Source organism: Somniosus microcephalus, chromosome 9 (assembly GCF_052327205.1).
Source record: "Somniosus microcephalus isolate GS21.2 chromosome 9, FLI_Smic_1.0, whole genome shotgun sequence".
NCBI classification, from domain to species: Eukaryota; Metazoa; Chordata; class Chondrichthyes; order Squaliformes; family Somniosidae; genus Somniosus; species Somniosus microcephalus.
Window position 1 is genome coordinate 187002148 of NC_140995.1, and position 23795 is coordinate 187025942.

The 23795-nt window shown below is 44.9% G+C and overlaps 1 protein-coding gene across 2 annotated transcripts in view; it reads left to right on the forward strand.

Annotated features, from left to right (window-relative positions):
* Positions 1–23795, forward strand: part of LOC147112915 (uncharacterized) — a 42169-nt gene that overhangs the window by 5422 nt on the left and 12952 nt on the right. For both annotated transcript variants that reach the window (XM_085997700.1, XM_085997699.1), the window contains exons 2-5: positions 6419–6610; positions 18966–19055; positions 21286–21368; positions 22278–22441. In XM_085997700.1, coding sequence (XP_085853826.1) covers positions 6486–6610; positions 18966–19055; positions 21286–21368; positions 22278–22441 — 462 coding nt within the window. In that variant the 5' untranslated portion in view covers positions 6419–6485. The remainder of the gene's footprint in view (positions 1–6418; positions 6611–18965; positions 19056–21285; positions 21369–22277; positions 22442–23795) is intronic.

Sequence of the window (23795 nt, forward strand, 5' to 3'; positions counted from 1 at the left end):
AGGGGATCCTTTACTAGGACATTTTTAATTAATCCCGTCTCGTTACACAGGACCAGATCTAAGGTTGCTTGCCCCCTGGTCGGTTTAGTTACATACTGCTCAAGAAACCCATCCCTAATACACTCCATGAACTCATCCTCAAGGCTGCTCTGCCCAATTTGATTTGTCCAATTAATATGATAGTTGAAATCCCCCATAATTATAGATGTTCCCTTATTACAAGCCTCAACTATTTCCTGATTGATACTCCGTCCAACAGAGTTGCCACTGTTCGGAGGCCTATAGATTACGCCCACTAGTGTTTTTTTCCCCTTATTATTCCTTACCTCCACCCAAACTGTTTCATTATCCTGATCTTTTGACCCAATATCATTTCTCTGTATTACAGTGATTCCTTCCTTTATTAACATAGCCACCCCACCTCCCCTTCCTGCCTGTCCTTCCTGATCGTTAAATAACCTGGTATGTTTAATTCCCAGGCATTGTCACCCTGCAGCCATGTTTCTGTAATGGCCACACGATCATACCCATATGTAGTTATTTGTGCCATTAACTCATCTATTTTGTTACGAATGCTACGTGCATTCAGATAGAGAACTTTCAAAGATGTTTTGTGAAACTTAGTTCCTGCTTTTGCCCTTTTTATTACTTTACCTTTTACTCCATACCTTCTGCCCCTTCCTGACACGCTCTGGTTTTTAATTTCCCCACTGCTACCTAAGTCTATGACCTTCTCTGTTGTCATTTTTATTATTTGCTCTCTAGGAACCTCCCCCCCCCCCCCCCCCCCCACTAGTTAGTTTAAAGCCCTCTCTACAGCCCTAGTTATATGATCCACCAGGACTCTAGGCCCAGCACTGGCCAAGTGAAGCCCGTCCCAACGGAACAGCTCCCTCCTGCCCCAGTACTGGTGCCAGTGTCCCAGGAAGCAAAACCCATTTCTCCCACACCAGTCTTTGAGCCACGCATTTAACTCTCTAATTTTATTTGTCCTAGCCAAATTCGCTCGTGGCTCAGGTAATAATCCAGAGATTATTACCCTTGTGGTTCTGCTTTTTAATTTGGCCCCTAGCTGCTCAAACTCCCTCAGCAGAACCTCCTTCCTTGTCCTATCTATGTCGTTGGTACCAACATGGACCACGACAACTGGATCCTCCCCCTCCCACTCCAAGTTTCTCTCCAGTCCAGAGGAGATGTCCTTAACCCTGGCATCTGGCAGGCAACACAGCCTTCGGGACTCTCGCTCTCGGCTGCAAAGAACTCTATCTATCCCCCTAACGATACTATCCCCTACCACTACAACATTTCTTTTAACTCCCCCCCCCCCCCCCCCCACTTGAATGGCCCCCCGCTCCACGGTGCTGTGGCCAGGTTGCTCATCCTCCCCGCAGTCCCTGTTCCCATCCTCACAGGGAGTAAGAGCCTCGAACCTGTTGGACAAGTGCAAGGGCTGCGGCTCCTCCAAAACTACCTCCTGGACCCCCGTACCTGCCTCACTTCTAGTCACGCCATCCTGACCCTGGCCACGGACTACATCTGAATTAATTAATCTAATTGGTGTGACTACCTCGTGATACACAGAGTCCAGGTAACTCTCCCCCTCCCTGATGTGTCTCAGTGTTTGAAGCTCGGTCTCCAGCTCTTCAACACGGAGCCGGAGTTCCTCGAGCAGCCAACACTTACTGCAAATGTGATCACCGTGAGCATCAATGGTGTTCACCAGCTCCCACATATTGCAGCAGCAACACATCGCCTGATCTCCCATTCTATGTAATTAATTAAATTCTCCCTGGCCTAAGAAGCCTGGGAGAAAGAAAATATGGGGAATAGAGAGTGTTTACATTTTAACTTTATAAAAGAAAATTATTGAATTATTGCAAACTACAAAGACTGATCATAAAACTGACAAGTCACAATTCAAACAATATTTTAAAGTTTGCATTTCAGCAAGGAGCATACATTTCCATGTGTCTTTTCTTAAGTTTTCATTAAGTACAGTATTTGCATCGATTACTTAAAACCCAGTATCCATTAATTCTTTTTATTGCCTTACCCACTTGAGGTGCTACTTTTAATGTCCTGTGAACCAAAATCTCCAAATCCCTCTGCTCTTTCACATCACCCAGCTTTCCTCCATTCAAAGTATAATTTACTTTTTTTTACTAAAATGCACCACCTCACATTTATTGAAATTCAACTAATTTTTTTTGCCATTTCCACCACCTTATCAATATAGTTGCAGCTTCCTTTCTTTCTGCAAATTATTTATGCTTCCTATTTTAGTATTGCCTGCAAATTTGGACACCACTTCCTCTAGCCCCAAATGCAAATCATTGATGTACACAGTAAACAGAAGTGTTCCTAAAACAGAGCCTGACGACACTCTGCTACCAACTGCTAACCACGCTAAGAAACTGCCCTTAAACCCATAAGACCGGATTTTAACTCCGGGCAGCGTGAGACCCATGAGATTTTAACTCTGTGCCTCATCTAAATGAGGGAAGGTGGACTACACTTCAAAAGTACTTCATTGGCTGCAAAGTGTTTTTTGATGCCCTGAGAACATGAAAGATGCTGTATAAATGCAAGTCCTTCCTTTATTAAAATGCAAAGTTCTTTTATTTTTATGATCTTTCTGCTCTATTTGATGGGTCAGTGGGTAAATGCATAACGTGGTGTAGTACGGAGACATCCAGATCAAAAAGACGTCACTATCTAGTAGTGCTGAGTTGGGCTAGTGTATCTTAGCTGGGGCTGTGGTGGAAACTTTATGGTTGGCCTTGGTGTCCCTGAGCTAGAGAGGTGAAAAATATCATGCATGGTTCCTGCTCCTAATTGCTATTCAGTTGTCCTGGCATCGGTATGAACTATATTGAGCTCTAGGGAGCAACTTGGGTCCTTTTTCTACGTTAAAGGCACCATATAAATGCAAGTTGTTATTCTATTGAACTTGTCTGTAATACCTACTGCAGTTGTCTAGCCTGTAGGCACATATTGTCTAGGTTTAATTATGAAGTATGGCTATTCGGGCAAGATTATGCAGGGCTGCCAACACTCATGGAAATTTGTGATTGGGGTGGAGTGAGGTGGAATAAAGTTATTTGTTGAATTGTTACCAACATATTACAAAACTGTTTCCATACTCCAATGACTGATTTACGCAATTGTATTGATCTGCGTTGCTATCAAATATCAGTACCCTAACATTAGGAACACTAAGGGGGGGATTTTAACTCTGGTGCGGGATGGTGTCGTGTTATCCGAATTTTGTGTTTCCCACACAAATCTAAATGGATGTGGGAGATTGATGCAATTTTAACTGAATTGGCCAATTGATTTCCAACGTGTGGGAAGCCTTTGCAAAGGGGTTTTTCATGACTGAAAGTCCCCTCTGATGACATCATCATTGCTGCTGCATTTAAGGTCCACAGCAAGCCTTGCTTCTTCTGCAGACTGTGCAGTGTGAGGGAGCTGCAGAAAATATGACAAGCGGGAGGGCCAGATCAGCTCCTCGCTTTGACGAGGTGGCACTGCTGGCATTAGTGGATGGGGCTAGGGCCAACAGGAAGGTTATCTTCCCTTTATCAGGGAGGAAGAGGCCTCCCACTCAGACCAAGACCGTGTGGATGCAGGTGGCTGAGGAGGTCAACTCCTTGGGAGTCACCCGTAGAACCTGGATACAGTGCAGGAAAAGATTTCATGACCTTCAGCGCACTGGAAAAGTGAGTGAATTTCCCATCACCCTCAATCTGATCCCCATTGCCTTTCCTCACCAGCACTCAGCTTTAGCAATCTCTTCCTCCACATCCCACTTGAAACTGACATCCATGCACCCTTACCCATTCCCTCTCTCTTTTATGCTCACCTTCACATAACTATTCCACCATGTAGCCCTCACACTCCCTCTCACTCTGATGCTTTGAACACAACTGACAACACACAGGGAGGGCCCTTGGTCTTGCAACCTCACTCCATCTTTGTCTCCTTCTAAGTATCTATGCTATGCAATCTCTACACTCACTCCTTCATTCTCACTCAACCTCCACTTGTCTCCCTCATTGCAGGAAAAGAGAGCTCACAACAAAAGAGAGCGAGGCAGGACAGGAGGAGGGACAGCTTCAATAGCCCACCTGACCCCCTGGGAGGAGGCTGTCCTGGAAATTATGGGAATAGAGGATGATTTGCACGTGGGGGACGGACAGACTGGTGTAACACAGCAAGCTGGTGACAGAAAAGTTTCCCATCTCTCCCTTTGACATTGCATGAGTCGCTGATAATGACTGTGAAGCTGTAACAGATGGACTTATGAGCATCTGCAAAAAGCTATATGCATGTAGCCTTTGCATCACATCTCTGACTCTTTCCTTTACTCCCCCACGGGACCATCACACGCATCCGTCCCCCCTAGCCAGGAAGAAGAGGCTGAGCAGCCAGACTCCTCAGAGGAAGCTACAACCTCTGAGGGCGCAGCGTCAGCAGAATTCAGAGCACCCAGCACCAGCGCAGACACTCACACCTCGGTGGGACTTTCGGGACATAGAGTAGTGTTGTCACCTGGTGTATCACAGCTCACAAGTGAGCATCAGCAGATTGTGGAGACAGGGACAGCAGTGGATAGTCCTAGTCGGAGGGCGCAGGACTCTGCCAGCTCGGCTCGGCAGCATGTCGACCCTCTGCCTCTGGGTCCATCCACAAGAGAAGAGGTGATTGAACTCCAGGCACAGATGCAGGAGTCTCTGGCAGGTTTTGTCTCTAGGGTCGCTGCGAGTGTGGAGCAAATGGAGGAGTCCACAGCGACCATGAGCAGAGCCTTTGTAGAGTCATTGGCGCATGAACTCATTGATGTGCCATCAATAACTCAAGGACAAGAAGTTAAAGGATTCAACTGAAGACTTTTAAGCGCTAAGAACATTGCACGTCATTCCACATCGGATTTGTCTGGCAGAATGACTCATACAGCTCTTGAGACCTTTATATGACAAAAGACAGGGGCGGAGCCAATACACACAATAGGGGAAAAGGGGGCGGTACACACAATACAATGCAGGTAAAACACGGGGGCTGATGAAGACATATATTTCATCACACTCATCACCACGGAAAGGATGGCTACCGTAGAAGAGAGGATGGCTACGGCCATGGAGGAGCTTAGTCACCAGGGTATGGAAAACATGGTCATTGTTCAGAATAGAATGACATCACTTGAGGAGCGATGGGCATCTATTGAACAGAGAAACCAGAACTTCATGGAAGTCCTTCTGAGTAGGACTGCCATTGTGGATACGGGTCCCCATGGCCCCCCTGATGTGCAGCAAGGTGCTCTCCAGCCACTTCCAGGCGCTGGCCTCATCTGGCCTGTGCAGCTTCAGGTGGGTGAGCAGCAGCCTGGCGCTCCTACTGATGTTGCTGGTGCTGCTGTTGTTCCTGGTTCTGCTGTTGATGCGGCTGGTACTCGAGCTCCTCTAATGCCCAGATGGGAAGGAAATAAATGGCTCCCATGCTTCTGGTATAAGCCTCCGTTGAGGAAGCGCTGAGTGAAGGTGGCGAGAGGGGTTTCCCAGGAGGTCACACTGGAAATGGGTGTGAGGCTCCAACCTTCCACAGGTGTGGTTAAGCCTTCTAAAAGTTGCCCCAGACCGGAGACCACGAAGCCCTGCCACCTGCAAATGATGGCTGATCAAATCTCCTCTTTAATGGTTGACCTGCAGTTGATAGTCAGCAATCCAATAGTGCTCCCGCCAGGTTTCACATTCGTGTTTCCCACCAGGCGTTTTTCATGTGGGAAAAGGATTAAATTCGCAAGTGCCTTTCAAAATAGGATTATAGAGGCCATTTAGTGGTTAAGGGCCTTAACGACCAGTCCCGCCTGTTGGATGCGGGACGGAGTCGGGACCATCAGACACGACTGAGTTAAAATTGCTCGGAGTCGGGAACCAGGCTGGGGGGGGGAACGCCCCGCCCGCCAGTTTTTGCGCTTTTAACCCCCCGCACACCTCCAAGCCCGCCTCCACGGCTCAATGAAAATCGAGCCCTAAAACTCACAGGTTGAGAGTCACACCCAACTACCTGGAATAAAAACAATCACAACACAACTGCTTTATCAATACGCTATGATGCATCTCCTGATGCATAAGGCCCTTCATTTTTTTACATTTATTTGTTTTGTTTATTTTCACAACGCATGAGCCTTTTGTATAAGTAGAACACCCAATGGGATCCCGTGCAATATGATGTTTAAACAAAATGAATATCAGACTGGGCATAAAACATTTGGGAGCTCAGTGGCGTCTGTTCTATGGCTGAGTCTACTCAGTTGCTTAAAATAGTATCACGCTTGAAACCGGTGGTATCCTCTACATAATGTGAATTTCAAAAAGATGTGCCATGTATTTAATAATCTTTTACTTTCAATTAACAGCAGTGCCAGTTGGTTATCTTCAAGTCCTCCATACTGTTAGTGAAAGGAGAGAGAGGTTAACACTGGGATGCCTCAATTAACTGCAGCTGCTGCTTTGCAGATTGGTTTATTAATATCTGCACTTCCTGCACAGTATATTTTATCCCGGTGGTCTGGCAGTAATTCTACCCAGCGCATCCAGGCATCAAAAAGGTACAGTTACACATTCTTTTTCTCAATATTTGTTGGGTGTTTTTAAGCAAAATGCCACTGCTGGGAAAGATAGCACCTCACAAACTTTGCAGAGCCAGTGTCCGCATCAAGCACTCCCAAGTCAGGCATAGCCAGGTGAAAAGGCAGTGTGCCAACTCTGTGCCCGCTATGGTTCTCGGGTTTAACTACAGTCAAATTTTATAGCTTCCAAAATGTGTTTTCCATCACAATTTCTGCTGCCAGGCTTTCACCTTGCCACTGCTATTAACTGATGCAAGGCTTGGTACTCAGGATTCAATGGCTCTTAAATGACTTGGTCCTCCCCACCTCAATATACAGCAGAGTAACTTAATTGGAGATTCTTGGCCATAGTCTGATGTACCTACTTATTGCCTGCCCACGACCCTATAATTGTATCAGGTGTTGCGCGGTTTTTATTATCTGACTATGGGTCAGTGCTGGGTGATTAGTGGGGATGGCTAAAGGACAAAAAGCAGCAAGGTCATTCACTACTGGGACACAAAGGAACTGAACACATTCAACACTGCCTGTATTTCTTAACCCATTTACATAGAATCATAGCATGATACAGCACAGGAGATCATTCGGCCCATTGTGCCTGTGCCAGCTCTTTGGTAGAGCTATCCAATTAATCCCACTCCCCTGCTCTTTCCCCCACAGCCCTATAATTTTTTTTCCCCTTCGAGTATTTATCCAATTCCCTATTGAACCTGCTTCCACCACCCTTTCAGGCAGTTCATTCTAGATCACAACAACTCGCTGATTAAAAAGAAAATTTCCTCATGTTGCCTCGGGTTCTTTTGCCAATTACCTTAAATCTTTGTCCTCTGGTTACCGTCTCCTCTGTCACTGGAAACAGTTTCTCTTTATTTACTCTATCAAAACTGTTCATGACTTTGAACACCTCTGTCAAATCTCCTCTTAACCTTCTCTGCTCTAAGGAGAGCAACCCCAGTGTCTCCAGTCTCTCCACATAACTGCAGTCCCTCATCCCTGGTACTATTCTAGTAAACCTCTTCTGTCCCCTCTCCAAGGCCTTGACATCCTTCCTAAAGTGTGGTGCCTAGAATTGGCCACAATACTCCAGCTGGAGCCTAACCAGTGTTTTATAAAGGTTTTGCATAACTTCCTTGCTTTTGTACTTTATGCCTCTACAGTATTAATAAAGCCAAGGATCCCATATCCTTTTTTAACAGCCTAGTGTCCTGTCACTGTCAAAATTGTGTGTACATGCATCCACGGGTGTCTGTTCCTGCACCCCCTTTAAAATGTGTACCATTTAGTTCATATTGTCTCTCCTCATTCAACAACAACAACAATTTGTATTTATATAGCACCTTTTTAGCGTAGGAAAACGTTCGAAGGCACTGCACAGGAGTATTTTCAGACAAAAAATTTGACACCAAGCCACATAAGGATAAATTAGGGCAAATGACCAAAAGCTTGGTCAAAGAGGTAGGTTTTAAGGAGCGTCTTAAAGAAGGAAAGAGAGGTAGCGAGGTTTAGGCAAGGAATTCCAGAGCTTAGGGCCTAACATTCCTAATGTATCACTTCGCACTTCTCTGTTAAATTTCATTTACCATGTGTCTGCTCATTTCACAAGTCTATGTCGTCCTCCATTGTTTACTACATTTCTGAGTTATGTATCATCTGCAAACTTTGAAATTATGCCCTGTATACCCAAGTCTGGGTCATTTAATATATATGAAAAAGAGCAGTGGTCCTAATACCAACCTCTGGGGAATACCACTGTATACTTCCCTCTAATCTAAAAACAACCGTTCACCACTACTCTGCTTTCTGTTCCTTAGGCAATTTTGTATCTATGCTGTCACTGTCCCTTTTAATTCCATGGGCTTTAATTTTGCTAACAAGTCTATTATGTGGTACTTTGTCAAATACCTTTTGAAAGTCCATATACACAACATCAAACACTACCCTCATCAACCATCTCCATTACTTCATCAAAGAACTCGATCAAGTTTGTCAACCACAATTTGTCTTTAATAAATATGTGCTGGCTTTCATTTATTGTCCCATACTTTTCAAAATACCAATTAATTTTGCCCTAGATTCCATACTTTTCAAAATACCAATTAATTTTGCCCTAGATTCCATACTTTTCAAAATACCAATTAATTTTGCCCTAGATTATTGTCTCTAAAAGTTTCTCCACCATTGACAATAGGCTGACTGACCTGTAGTTGCCAGGTTTATTCCCCTCTTTTTTAAACAGGGGTATAACGTGCAATTCTCCAGTCTCTGGCACCAATCCCATATCCAAAGAGGATTGGAAGATTGTGGCTAGAGCCTCCACAATTTCCTTACTTCCCTCAGAAACCTAGGATGCATCCCATCTGGACTAGGTGACTTTTCCGCTTTGACGACTTCCAACCTTTTAAGAACCTATGTTTATCTATTTTTATCCTATCCAATATTGCTACTGCCTCCTCCTTTACTACTACATTGGCATCGTCCTCTTCTCTAGTGAGGACCGATGCGAAGTACTAATTTAGTACCTCAACCATGCCCTCTGCCTCCACAAAAATATCTCCTTTTTGGTCTCTAATGGGCTTCACCCTTTTTGACTACCCTTTTACTATTTGTGTTTATAAAAGACTTTTGAATTCCCTTTTATGTTACCTGTGAATCTTTTCTCATACTCTCTTGTTGTCCATCTTATTCCTTTTTTGCATCTCTTCTGTGCTTTCTATATTCATCTTGGTTCTCTACTGTATCATGAACCCTACAGTTATCATAAGTCTCCTTTTTCTGTCTCATTTTAAACTCTATGGGATGATTTTCATTCAGAAGTCGGGAAGGAGGCGGGACTACAACTTTTGGGGTTGTAGTCCCGCCTCCATCGAGATGCGGCCAATCCACGCGATTTTAACGTGATTGACCTTGTTGAACCCGCCCAGCGGGCTCAGCAGGCCAATTAAGGGCCACCCGGCAACAGGTGACGTCACAGACTGAAATTTCATCTGTCAAGACGTTTTGACAGATGAAATATCAGTGTTTCACAGCTGTTTGAAGCTGTCAAACACCGACCGTCTTACTTCTAACCTGAGTCCTTCTACACAGACTCAGTTAGAAATCTCACCGGCACAGAAAGCTGCAGGCTGTCACTTTTGACAGTTTGCAGCCATTCTGCTTTCAGTGCCGGTTAGATGATGGACTCCCGAAACCTAGAGGAAGGAAGGCTGAAAAGGTAAGTACAGGTAATTTAAACTTCTTTACACACTTTAGACACACCAAACACACTTACCTTTGCACTCATGCACCCATCACTCATCTGAACACCGACATCTCGAACCCTCCAAGTCCTTCAACCCGACGGCCCGACGACTCTAACTCGGCGTGGTTTGGAGCCGTCGGGAATCCCACACTTCAAGCTTTAAGATAGGGATTAGGCTAAAAACTGCCTGTTAACTACCTGTTAACAGGCAGTTAATTGGCACTAATCCCTTCCCGCCTCGGGTAGGCGGGTCCCAGTGCGGGGCGGGTACCCGCCTCCTTTGAAACTTACTTGGGGGCGGGATGGTGTCGGGACCCCCGAATTCGGGACTTTAACCCCCTGCACGCCTCCAATCCTGACTCCACGGGACAATTAAAATCGACCCCTATATCTTTAGTCATCCAGGGAGCTCTAGCTTTGGATGCCCTTCCTTTTCCCCTCATTGGGAATGTGTCTCGTCTGTACCCGAACCATCTCCTCTTTGAAGGCCTCCATTGTACAATTATTGTTTTGCCTGCCAGTTTTTGATTCTAATCCACCTGGGCCAGATCTCTCCAACTCGCTCAAGTTAGCCCTCCTCCAGTTAAGTCATTTTACAATTGATTGCAGCTTGTCCTTTTCCATAACTATTCTAAACCTGATGATATTATGACCGCTGTTTCCCAAATGCTCTCCCACTAAAACATGCTCCACTTGCCTCACTTCTTTCCCCAGAACCAGATCCAGCACTGCTTCCTTCCTCGTTGGGCTGGGAACACACCGATCAGGAAAGTTCTCGTACACATTTCAGGAATTCCTCCTGCTCCTTGCCCTTTACGTTACTAGCCCAGTCGATATTCAGATAATTGAACTCCCCCCATTATCACTATTCTCTAGTTCTTGCATCTTTGTGTAATGTGCCTGCAGAATTGCTCCTCTATCTCCTTTGCACTATTTGGTGGCCTATAGCATATACCTAGTAGCACAATTGTTACTCCATTGTTCCTTATTTCTAAGCAAATAGACATTGGGCCAGAATTTGTGGTGCGAATGAAAGCGTACTCCGAGTACGCCGTCATACCGCCGTTGAAATTGACTAAGTTCGGGATTTCCACATGTGCTTGCGTATGTGCAAAATCCTGAACTTGCGACCTGTCAAGGTATGCCTTGACAGATGATCCGCACTGACAGGGAAATACTCATTGCTGGCGCAGCGTTGGGCTGATTGCTCACCAACTGGCCAGCAATTGCGGACAAAAATGTTACGTATAGTGAAAGCAGGTGCAGGAGCCTGTTTCACTTTGAAAGGAACCACTTTTCCGTTCTTTTGCAGGTTAGTCGAGTTAATGGTGAAAATAAATAAGAGTTTGCATCCAGCCAGGGTGGTTTAGCAATAGCTAAAATGCTTTAAGGAGTTTATTTTATCAAGTGTTTTTCATTTTAGACAGGCAGTAATATCATTTGATATCTTGAATAAATATGATACAATTTATGTAAATACAGCATCCTTTCTCCTCTGTCGCCTTTGTACAAAAAACGACAGTCTGACGCCTGGAAGGGGCTTTAGTTCCCTTGCATTAAAGGAGCATATTCAATTGTTTAAGCCCAGAAAGGAGTTCCAAAGTTGGCCGGTAGACCCGACTTCAGTCGAGACTTAGGGCTAGAAATTGACCTCCTTAGCGCCTCCTGTTATCGCCTCCAGGGGGCAATAATGGGGTGCTAATAACTTACCGACCGGGCGCAGCGAAATGAACGACTCCCACTAAATTGGCTGCGAGGTTTGCGGCGGCAGTAACACATTGCGCCACGATCTCCTGTGCCCGGAGATCGTGACGTCATTGTCCTGCGCATCGCCCCGGTAACGCTCCAGACCCAAACTTCGGTTCCGCCCCCTGCAGCATCGCCGGGCAACAACACCGACGGCTGCAGGAGGCGTTGTTCGGGAGGCCGGGTGCTTCGGGGGCGCAAGTTAAAGGGGATGTTGGCACGGTAAGTATAAAAATTGTTGCAATGCATTATTTTTCAATTTTTTCCACTTTTCTTCAGCTGTGATCGATCAGCCCAGCACTCTGCTTCTTTTAGCGCTCCAGGAAGGAAGTGGAACACTTTATTTAGTGCTCCACTTCCTTCCTGGAGCACTAAAACCAAATTTAGAGAAAGCTGAGAATCATTAGCACCTGGTGCTAATTTTCCAGCTTTCAAAAGTTAGTGTCCCAAATGGGGCGATACTCAATTTCTGCTCCTCTGTCCCAGCCTGGGTAAATCAAACCACAAGTCGCTAGAAGTTCATACCGAGTGATTTATGACAAGAATCAAGTCTAGCATCACGGTCACAACCAGCAACCACCTGAGCAGACACTCTCATTGTTAGATCCGTGTGTTAACGAAGACACGGAACGCAGGAACTGATTTAACAAGTGTTTACTGAACAAAGTCTGGAGGTGAACTAACTACACAAGATGCTACACAGGCTTATATACCCGAGTGGTCACTACTGGTATACAGGGGCTTCAAAAACATAGTTCCTCTTAAAGGTACATACACTACAATTTCTCCCCTTTTTAGATAAATAGTACATAACATTTAGATAAATAGTACATAACATTTTAAGTAATCATTAAATAACATTTTTACAAGAACAATAATCTACACATTTGCTGAAGTTAATCAATTACAAATTCAGTCTCTCTGGAGGCTTCCTGACTCGGTCCGGATAACGCCTCGGTGGTGTAGTAGGTTTTGGTGGTGTAGTAGGTTTTTTTGGCAAGGTCGATTCGGCTTCAATGCCAGTGTCGGGTTCATCTGGTTCCAGTATCACCGGATCGGAGGTAGATACTAGGGTTGCAAAATTCTGGGAATTTTTAAAAGAGGAAACTTTCCATGGGAATTTTCGGGAATTTATGGGAATTTTGAGTTTTTTTGCACACTGATGGTTTTTGTCTCTGACCCTTATATTATCTTTGTCGTCAAAATAGACATACTGTTCCATACAAATAAAAACAGGCTTTCAAAACTTTATTTAGGTTATAATTTTGAATTTATTGAACCCCCACAAAGAAGACCCATCTAAAATAAAATAAAAAGAGCGTCAGCTTATTTAGCCTGTAATTTGTCCTTATTTTGTCCCTTTGAGCCTTCTACTCATGAGTCTTCTGAGTCTTCTACTCCTCATTGCTCCTCCTGATTCTCTGACTCTGGCTCTGACGTGTCCATTTCCTCCTCTGTGTCAGTGTCTAGCTGTGTGGTGGACACTTCTGTATCTGGCTCAATAAGTTGTAGGTTCGCCCGGATAGCCACCAGTTTCTCCACTCTCTTGTTAGTCAGCCTGTTGCGCACCTTTGTATGCGTATTCCCAAAAAGTGACCAGTTTCGTTCAGAGGCCGCTGATGAAGGTGGGATTTGGAGTATCACCGATGCAGTAGGTGACAGGGCCTCAGATGCACAAAGTCCCTTCCACCAGGTATGTGCACTGATATGCTTGCATGATTCCCATATCCCATCCCCATTCCAAAGACCTTGCTTGGTAGAGAACTTTGCCAGACTTCCCAGAACTTTGCCCACATCCAGATTGAGAGGGTAGAAATCACACTGTAAGCGCTGTTGATCTGTTCTCCAGAAAGTATTGGTCTCCCAACATGCTTTGGGTCCAGCATGTATGCTGCAGCATGAATCGGCTTGACACAAAATTCTTGATGCGTCTGTATGAATTGAACAATTGCCTTCTCCTCTGCTTTGAGCAGCAGGGATGTGGGTAGGGCAATGCTGATTTGTTCTTTTAAATCAGTAAAAAGCCTGAGAACATCTGACAAGACAGCGTCATCTCCTTCAATCTGAGCAATTGCAGATGCTACTGGTGAGAGTAGTTTAAGGCTGCTAACCACTCTCTCCCAAAACACATCATCCAGCAGTATTTTCTTGATGGTGGTTTCCATATCCCCAGACTGGGATATTGCCATTTCTTGCAGTGACTCCTTACCCTCCAGAAGGCTGTTGTACATTATGACAACACCACCCCATCTAGTGTTGTTGGGCAGCTTCAGTGTGGTGTTCTTGTTCTTTGTCATTTGCTTGGAGTTGTAGGTTGCTGCAACTACCTGTTTTCCCCTGACATACTTAACAACTTGCTTGGCTCTCTTGTACAGTGTTTCCATGGTTCTCAAACCCATGATGTCCTTGAGGAGCAGGTTAAGCCCATGAGCTGCGCACCCAATAGACGTAATGTGAGGGTAGGCCTCCTCCACTTGAGCCCAAGCAGCCTTCATATTCGCAGCATTGTCAGTAACTACTGCAAAGACCTTTTGTGATCCAAGATCGTTGATGACCGCTTTCAGCTCATCAGCAATGTATGTGCCTGTTTGTCTGTTGTCCTTCGTGTCTGTGCTCTTGAAGAACACTGGGAGAGGAGTGGAGACGATGTAGTTTATGATGCCCTCCCCTCGTACATTTGACCACCCATCTGAGATAACTGCAACACAGTCTGCCATCGCTATCGTTTCTTTGAGCTTTCCTGTTATACTCAGCCTCCAGCAAATAAGTAGACAAAGCATGTCTGGTGGGAGGACAGTATGCAGGGCGAGTAACATTGAAAAATCTCTGCCAGTACACACTGGCTGTGAGCATGAGGGGTGAGCCTGTTGCATATACAGCTCGAGCAAGGCACTCATCTGCATTCTTCTGGCTATGGTTATCCATTGTATCAAGGAACCTTCCAAGTGGGCCAGGAGTTGCTGATGATAAGGAGCCTGATGCTGAATGAGAACCATCATCTTCTTGAATGGAAGCAGAGGAACTCTGGGCTGACTGCTGTGAGCTTTGAGTGAAGTTGTTGCATTTGGATAAATGCTGCTGCATCTTTGTGGCATTCTTTACATATGGCTTTCTACAGTGTTTGCACATGTACACAGTCTTTCCATCTTTAATGCCTGGGGTAAAATGCTTCCACACATCCGACGGTAAACGTGGCATTGTTCTATGCAGAGAAATAAAGGGCATTCATCTCTGTGTCGAACTGCGGTCGATCAGCACGATTGCAACAGGGTGAGTACATTTTTGCTGATGCTCCATGTGATGGAAGCATGACCTGTACACACATGACGCTACATCACCAATAATGTATTATTTTGTATATATTAAATTGAAGGACAACAGAGTTCAACAAATAACTGGTTTATTTGGTATAAAGTCTGATTTACTTACTGCATCATCACAACATCAGCAGAAAACAAAATGACTTCCCTCAGGACCCCTAACCTGGATCTTAAAAAAAACTATAGCAGTCTTACAGATGCCTGCAGGCCAATCACAATTCGATATGCAAATATTACAAATAGAGGGAGCTAATCGCTCATCCACTCATCCAACCAATCAGGACACATTTGTTCACAGTCACACACAAAACTTGTAATTATTAAAACAAGCCAAGTAAGAAGATAAACATATATTGATTAAGAAATTCCTTAATAATTAAGATTCCATCTCTGTTAGTAATTTTAAGAGAGGACCTGTGGGGGGGAAAAAAAAGAAAGAAATACAAAAAAAACAATATTATGCTAGCATGTGCTTTTTTGGGCAAAATTCCCAAGCTAAACTTCCCGTGGAAAATTTCCGGAAATTTACTGGAAACTTTCCACCCATTTGCAACCCTAGTAGATACTATGGGTATCACTGCGTCATCACTAGGCGTATAGAGTTGTGGTGTAGGTTGTCCTTTTTCGGATGACTCTATGATCTGGTCAGCATGGCACCTTATTATGCTTTCTCCAATGTCCACGGTATACATCAGCGGTCCTAGTCGTGTGCAAATAGTTCCAGGCTGCCATTTCTTGGTACCGTAGTCCCAGGCCAAAACTGGTTGACCTATCTGGAAGGTTCTAGTTGGCCTTTCATTCATGCTTTGAAATTGCCGGTTCTCGCTCCATTTCCAAACTACTCCCGATTGTAGCCGTGCATTAAGAGGGTGCAGAACCGTCGACAAGTTTGGTAAAAATTTATGATAGTAATTTATTAATCCCAGGAACGACTTTAATTGTGAGACATTTTCAGGCGCTGGGGCCTTTACGACCGCTTCAATTTTTTCAGGTGACTTATGCAACCCTTCTTCGTTAATGACATGGCCACAATATGATATTTGTTTCTGGAAAAATTCGCACTTGGGGCGATTTGCTCGTAGGCCCCGTTCTCTCAGCCTTGTGAGCACCTGCTCCAAGTTGGCAAGGTGCTCGTTGTCGTTTTCTCCTGTTACAAGGATGTCGTCTAGGTAGCATTGAGTCCCCGGAATCCCTTGCAGGACTTGCTCCATAGCTCTTTGCCAGATAGCCGGAGCTGATGCCACTCCGAAAACCAGTCGATTGTACTGGTACAGGCCTTTGGGGCTTCAAAAACATAGTTCCTCTTAAAGGTACATACACTACACTCATCTCTGAATGTAATCGCAGCGAATGAAGTGACGGACTTTTATGAACAGGATTTTACCTCTAAACTGTAACTTTATTACCCTGTGTACAATCCCATTGAACAATTAACTCTCTAAGCCTGATGCTGGTTCCCACATATCTGTCAAGAGGAAACTCGGCGCTTCCACTGATTGGAACACCAGGCCCACGTGATCCCAGGGACGCTTCGGCACACACTGCGCCCCTGGGATCCATGGGCCAGTACGCAGCATCGGAGAGCAAGTTCACAAAGGAGGGTCCCCATCAGATAAGTTTGTATTCTATTCGGATGCTGGCAGCACACTCCACAGGTACGCCGCTGACTGCAAAATCTGCCTTTGACCCCCTCAACTAAATCATTCCTCTCCAGTGCTATAATAGTTTCTGTGATCAATACTGCCAGCCCCTCCCCTTTTTTTCCTTTACTATCTTTCCTGAATACCTTGTAGCCAGGAATATGAAGTTCTCAACCCTCCCCTTCTTTGAGCTAGGTCTCTGTTATTCCCACTATAGCATAGTCCCGTGTTGCGACTTGTGCCTGCTGCTCACCAACCTTATTTACCATGCTGCGTGCATTTACGTACATGCTCTCCAAACCTATCTTAAACTGCCTTGCATTAGCCCCCTATCCGATCCCTCCTATTTCTGAACTATTCTTTACTCTAGTGCTATTTGCCTGTCTGTCCTCTGTGCACCTTGTAATGTTTCATCCTGGTGCCCATCCCCCTGCCAAATTAGTTTAAACTGACATACTGTATTAAACACATTTTTGTTTTTCTTAGTTGAGTCTCTGTTGCAAACCAGTGCTGGAGTACAACACAAAATAGGCCCACATTTGACATCTAATTTGACTGTTTTGAAAGTCTCGCAATTGTGACACGAGACAGTGCAGAAGTAATGCTAATGTCGATGCAGTACAGCGTATGATGAGGTGCTGGTATATTCTGCTGACGGTATGTCATATATTAAAATCTCTGCATTAGTCACTGCTTGCCTCACTGGAGACGGTGGGTTCCTCCCCTTCTCCCCCTCCCCTTCACCCCCTCCCCCTCCCCCACCCCAGCTTTTCCATTCACACCAAGTGAACCTTAGCCAACACTTCCCAACCTCGGGGTCTGATCAAATAGCCCAAAGTCCATTTTATATTGACTTAGGAAACAACTCCACATCAATTAACAAACCTTAATTTGCAACCCCAGAACAATTAGTGCAGAATTAGAACAATCTGAATGACCACTTGCTGTGTTAACGAATTATTCTTTGGGTTAGCATTGCAAATTCAGAACTTCCAATTCTTTGTTTGAACACTCAAGTTTTGACCGTATCTCGCAAAAGGGCAAGAGAGCGGGGCAGTGGGATTAGTTTTGGATAGGCCTAGCAAACAGGTGGCACAGCCTTCATGGGCCAGATAGCCGCCTCCTGTGCTGTGAACTACTATGCTGCTAATGTACTGTTTCTATTTGTTTATGGTGCTGATGGATGGATGAACAAAGGGGAAATGAAAGGTGTTCCTTTGTCTTTAGTGTATCCAAAGTGAGGTATATGACATTGTGCCAAGTTGGTGCCCGATTTTTAATTTGTGATTGGGGGGTAAAATATATTTGAGTAAGTGTATTAGAAAAAACATAGCCAAATTTTAAAAGTTAGTTTACAATTTCTGTCACAGCAGACTCGGTAGTGCTGACACCTGTGAAGTAAATTACAAATAATTGTTCCTTTGTGTAGTGTAGCTGAAACATGACACCCAATGGAAAGTTGTGCCAGGATTATGCATGTTTATGAAGCTCTAATTTTCTGTCAGCACTTGTGCGATGTGGCCTTAGTTCCCTATTAAATAGGCTGTGCAAATACTGCAAAAATGGATGTTAATTTTTTCCTGAAAAAGATTACCATGAAATGTAATAAATACTGGTTTATTTATGTTTCTTGTAAATATATTCCCAACTGCCATTGCTTGAAAAATGTAAGAATTCAAATGTGTGTGAAAATTTTGAATGTGGTTGCTGGTTCTGTATTGATTTGCAGATATAATACATAGACGAGTCACTAAGTTTAGATATCTACTTCTAACATCCAGGTTGCTATCTAAGTGGCTGAAAATCTACGAGATTATAAGTGAACATCTTAATCATCAAACCATTCCATCGCTAGATTCGTTGTATTTCTGATTATGAATGAGAGAACTATATCAATGGTGTCCAAAGGATCTGTGCTATTTGCTGTCCTTGCTTGCTGTATAATATTCTTATTGTTCTCCTGGGGTCACACACCATTTCTTAGTTGAAGGCCAGGAAGACTACCTTCTGGCTATGGGAGTGGGCTGGAATAATTTGCTTCCTCTGTGGAGAATTACCACTCCTCTGGGGCATAGGTGAGATTTGGAGCTTGCTGTGTAGGGAACTGTTGACCTGAATTGGCATACGACCACTGAGTGCCGTAGTGTGTGGTGCATCATTTATTATGGAACCTAATGATTTCTAAAAATGAAGAAGTGCGTTGTTATGCGATACATGGAATGTCATTTCCCAGCATACCCCACATTTGCAAGACCACATGTAAGAATTTACTTTGAGTTTCATGTATTAGGGCCTGTTCACAAATATGCAGCTTGTCTACGTTTTTCTCTCTCCCTCTCTTTTCTCCCACACCCTACTATATTGAATGTTTCTAATTCCTTTTTAAAAAGGTTGATCAATAGCTGGAACCGATTCAGAAGATCTTACTTGAATTTACAAGCATGGAAGGATTGGCTAAAAGAATGGAGTTCAAATGAGAGGTATGATATTGAGCAATCCAACTGGCATGAGCGCCTATACACTATTATTGACAACACACAATAATCCTAAAATCATTCGGGAAGATAGTTGTGCACTTATCTCTTCTTAGACCTATCTATGGCCTTCTCTTCATTTACATGCTGCCCCTTGGTGATATCATCTGCATGGGGTCAGCTTCGATATGTAAGCTGTACCTCTCCACTTCCCTTGACCCTTCGACTGCTTATCTGACATCCCCCCCCCCCCCCCCCCCGGATGAGTCGGAACTTTTTTAAGCTCAACATTGGGAAGATCAAAGCCATGATCTTCATCCCCTGCCGCAAGCTCTGCTCTCTTCCCCCTTCTTGGCCACTGTCCCAGGCTCAACCAGAAGCCTTGGTGTTCTGTTAGATCCTAGCCTGGAAATTCTGGTTACTTGAGAGCCCGCCTTGCAGATCCAGCAGGAATTCAAAGCAGTCTAACCAGAGGTTTAAAGGATATAAACTTACTTTTGTGTTGCTCCCTTGCTGGTGGACTTGATATCCTAATAGCAAAGTTGCTCTGGGATTGATTGCGATTTGGATACAGCAAAGTGAAGCCCACATTCAGCCCTCTACAGTGAGTGGGCTTGCATTATGCAGGCGTACTTACTACTGGCCATACAGGAGGCATAACTGTGGGATATCCAGAGTAGCTCAGGATCCCACCAGTCATGCTCACAAAAGTGACATCAGGGTGGGAGTTGGAAGAAGTGTCCCTGTTACAATTTTTCTTCTGATGAACAAAGGGGTGGAAATGGGTTCCACACCATTTACCTGCCTTTCCACTCCCAGAAAGCTTGATTTCCATCTGTAAAACGGTGGAATTTCCAGGCTCCTGAGCTCGGTTTCGGACCCCACAATCCTCAACTACAAAGACCGCTTACTTCTGTCTTCACGACATTCCCTACTTCTGCCACTGAAACCTCATGTGTCTTTATCACCTCTAGACTCGACTACTCCATTGAACATAAGAAATAGGAGCAGGAATAGGCCACGGCCCCTCGAGTCTGTTCTCCTTTCTGGCCTCTTCCTCCACAAACTCAAACTTGTCCAAATCTCTGGCGCATATATCCAGTCCCATACTAAGTCATGCATCATCCCGTTCCCCTGAACTGGCTCCCTGTTCCCCAGTAGATTAAATTTAAAATCCTTGTACTCATCTTTAAATCATTCATGGCCTCATCCCACCTTGTTTCTGCAACCTCTTTCGGTTCTAGCTTCCCCCTCCCCCCCCCCCCCCCAACCTCTTCCAGCTTTAGCTCCCCTCCCACCCCAAACATTCCAATCATCTGAATCTGGACTTTTGTGCATCCCTCCCCAACCCCTGTTCTTTCCTTCATTGGTGGCCGTGCCTTCAGCTGCCTGGATCCTACTCTCTGCAATTCCCTCCCTAAATCTCTCCGCATCCCCACTTTCCTTTCCTTTAAAAACCTGAAAACGCATCTCCTTGACCAATCCTTTGGTCGCCCCTCCGAACCCTTCTCTTCCTGGCCCAAGCCCCATTTTCCTTGCGCTTCTCTGAAGCACTTTGGGATGTTCTTCACGTTACTGGCGCAATATATGGTTACTGTCTCTTTGGTCACTCCACTTGCTCTATTTTATGCTTCCAAATTGTTTCTTGAAGGGACTCTAGGATTTAAAGATGAGGACAAGGATTTTAAGTTTAATGTATTTGGGAGTAGGGAGTCAATTTAGGTCAGTGAGGACAGGGTGATACATGACCTGGTATGGGACTAGTCATATGCCAGAGTTTTGAACAAGTTGGAGTTTACGGAGGGTGAAAAATATTTTCAGTGGTGATATAGTGCATAGCTGCTGCCTTACTGCTGCAGGGAACTAACTATATAACCACATGCTATCATGAAACCTGAGCACTAGTTTGCATAACGTTTTACAAGTTACTTGTTGCTTGCTTGGTTCATCTTAAATTTTACTTATTTAAATTGACTCACCTGCAAACTTCAACTGAAAAAAGTTACTCCTGAAATGGAACAAAATGCACCTCAAGAAGAAAACAACTAAAATGATCAATAAGGTGGTGGGGCACAAAGCTGTTGACTCTTTTTGCTTCCTCTCACCAAAGCTGGGAAGTAACTTCCTCCTTATGAGCTGGGTAATGGAATTTTTCAGCTCTTCGCAATGCTTTTGGTTTTATTAATTGGGGTAAGAGTTTTCCAGCAAATTTCATATGTTCTCTGATGTTCTGCAGATCTATCCAGAATGAAGATCCTCTTGGCGAGTCCCCAGCAATAGAAGTCTTTCTATTGAAAGAGAAGGATGGATACTTTGCAGGTACCTGGGGATATAAGAATGTAGAGGACCTGAAAAGGACACCTGTTTAGTCTCCGAGTTCAAAACATACATACTTTACTCTTATCTGTTATTCACCCTAATCACTTCTTTTGCCAAAATAAAAATGCAGCTCCTTCTTGAATTCACTGACACTTGTTCTCACTGGGCAGTCTATTCCACCTACTCATCACTTTTGTGCAATAGCTAAACCTAAACTGTCTGTTCACCCTCACTGTTGTGAATTTGAGTCCACGGCTCCTGGTTACAATAAACAGCTTGACATAAAGTGAACCCTAATTTTCAAGTTTCCTTAGATTCTCCTTGTGGCTCAAGCTTGGGTGTCCAATCCATGATATCGGTTGAGTTGCCCTTCTCTGTATCCTCTCCAAAGCTTAGCTGCAATATGGTGACCACACTAAGATCAATGCACTCTAAGATCTTGTTTGCAGGTAGAAGCTTTGGGCTGTACTATCTCAGTGCTGCTCTATTATCAGCTTTGTGGTGTTTCAGAAAACTCTCCGTTTGGGCTGAAAACCATAGTTTTCACACTTAAATGAACAAGAGCTAATGTGCATCATGTTTGGCTAAAAATACCAATTTTATTAACAAGACTATTTAGAAGGTGGGGAACTGAGTAATAGCAAGTTACCATAATGTTCTTTCACTTTCGAGGCTAGGAATTGAATCCAGCCCAAATTGATGGGAAGAAGGTCTCCTTTCCACTCTACTGTGCTACCCAATCTCCCCAAATTACAGACTTTAATAAAATTGCATCGAAAGAATTTGAAACAACAATTTAAAATGTAAGCTTGTGTATAAACAATATTCTCACTGAGAATTTTTCAAAGGCTCCAAATTAAATCCCGGTACATACTTGTTAAAGATGCCATTTTCTACTTGTTTTATTAGGTTCACCTGAGCCTCGCTCTCCAAGGCCACCATCTGTCAAATACAGAGTAGGACAGGTCTTCAGACACGAGCAGGATGGATACCTCGGTGTGATTGTAGGCTGGGATGAGTATGCAAGAGGCCCAGAAGATTGGATTAACCAAAGATATCCTCCAAACATGCAGGTATGAGAGTGATCCACAAAGGAAACTTTGTTGAATGAGCTGGCATCTATTGTGAGAGCTGTTCGCATAATGCTCATTTTTTGTTGCTAAGATATGGCCTAGAAATTCAGTTGGTAGCGCTGGCGCTGAGCGCCTAAAGAGACCTAGAATTGGGGCGATACCCTATGTTGGGGCGGACGCTATGAAGATAGCGACAACTCAGATATTGACTATACATTTAACGCCTGCGCTAAGTGTTTGCGCACGCCCGCGAGCGCAAGCAGATCATGACGTCATTTCAGTGTGCAACGCCTTTTAGGAGCGCCTGAGCGCATATTGGGTGGCACCTGGAGCCTTAACGCCTAGCGCTATTAGTGACAGTTCGAGGGAGGGCTAGCAGGCCCTACTCGGAGTAGGGGGGTGCTATTTAAAGGGGACAGCTCTAGTGCAGAAGCTTCAGCCACTTGGCCTGCTCATTGCGATTGTTGCTGGAGAGAGTTGGCGAGCTACTGTGGAGCAGAGTTTTGGGAATTTAGCTTTAGAGTACTTGGGACCTTCAAACCTGTCCGAAGCACTTGCAGCACTACACCTAAAAGCCTTTTGACCAACTTGCATCGGAATGGGAGCTGCTTTGGAGGGCGACGGCCTCATCGCCCAACACTGTGAAGGGGCAGAGAGACGGCGGGAGAGAGGGCCGGGATTGGCCAGAAGGAGGAGGGGCAATGGAGGTCGGCCAATCTGACGGGATGCTGCGAGGGTCTTTAGGCAGTAGGTGTCGAGCCTTGACATGTCGGAGGAGCAGTGTTTGGGAAGGCTCCGATTCTGGAGGGACATTGTTACTGATCTGTGCCACCTGCTTGGTCAGGATCTGCAGCCGCGTGAACGGTGCAGAACCTCTCTGTCCGTGATCGCTAAACTGACTGATGGCCTCAGTTTTTATGCCAACGGATCCTTTCAGTCAGCCATTGGGGACATTGCGACTATCGCTCAGGTTGCAGTCCACTGTTGCATCCGGCAAGTTACAGATGCCCTTTATAGGCGAAGGCGTCAATTCATGACCTTCCCTCTGACCCTGCACAAGCAGGCGGAGCGCGCGCAGGGTATTGCTTCTATTGCGGACTTCCCCATGGTGCAGGGGGCGACTGACAGCACACACGTGGCTTTGAGGGCGCCATGCCATCATCCTTAGGACTTCCGCAACCGCAAGGGGTTCCACTCCCTCAACGTGCAGCTGGTCTGTGACCACCGCCAAATCATCATGGCAGTCACCGCGCATTTCCCAGGGTGTAGCCACGATGCCTTTATCCTGCGGTTGACCTCAGTTTGTAACCTTTTTGAGGGGCTGGCTCGAACAGGAGGCTGGCTTACTGGGGAC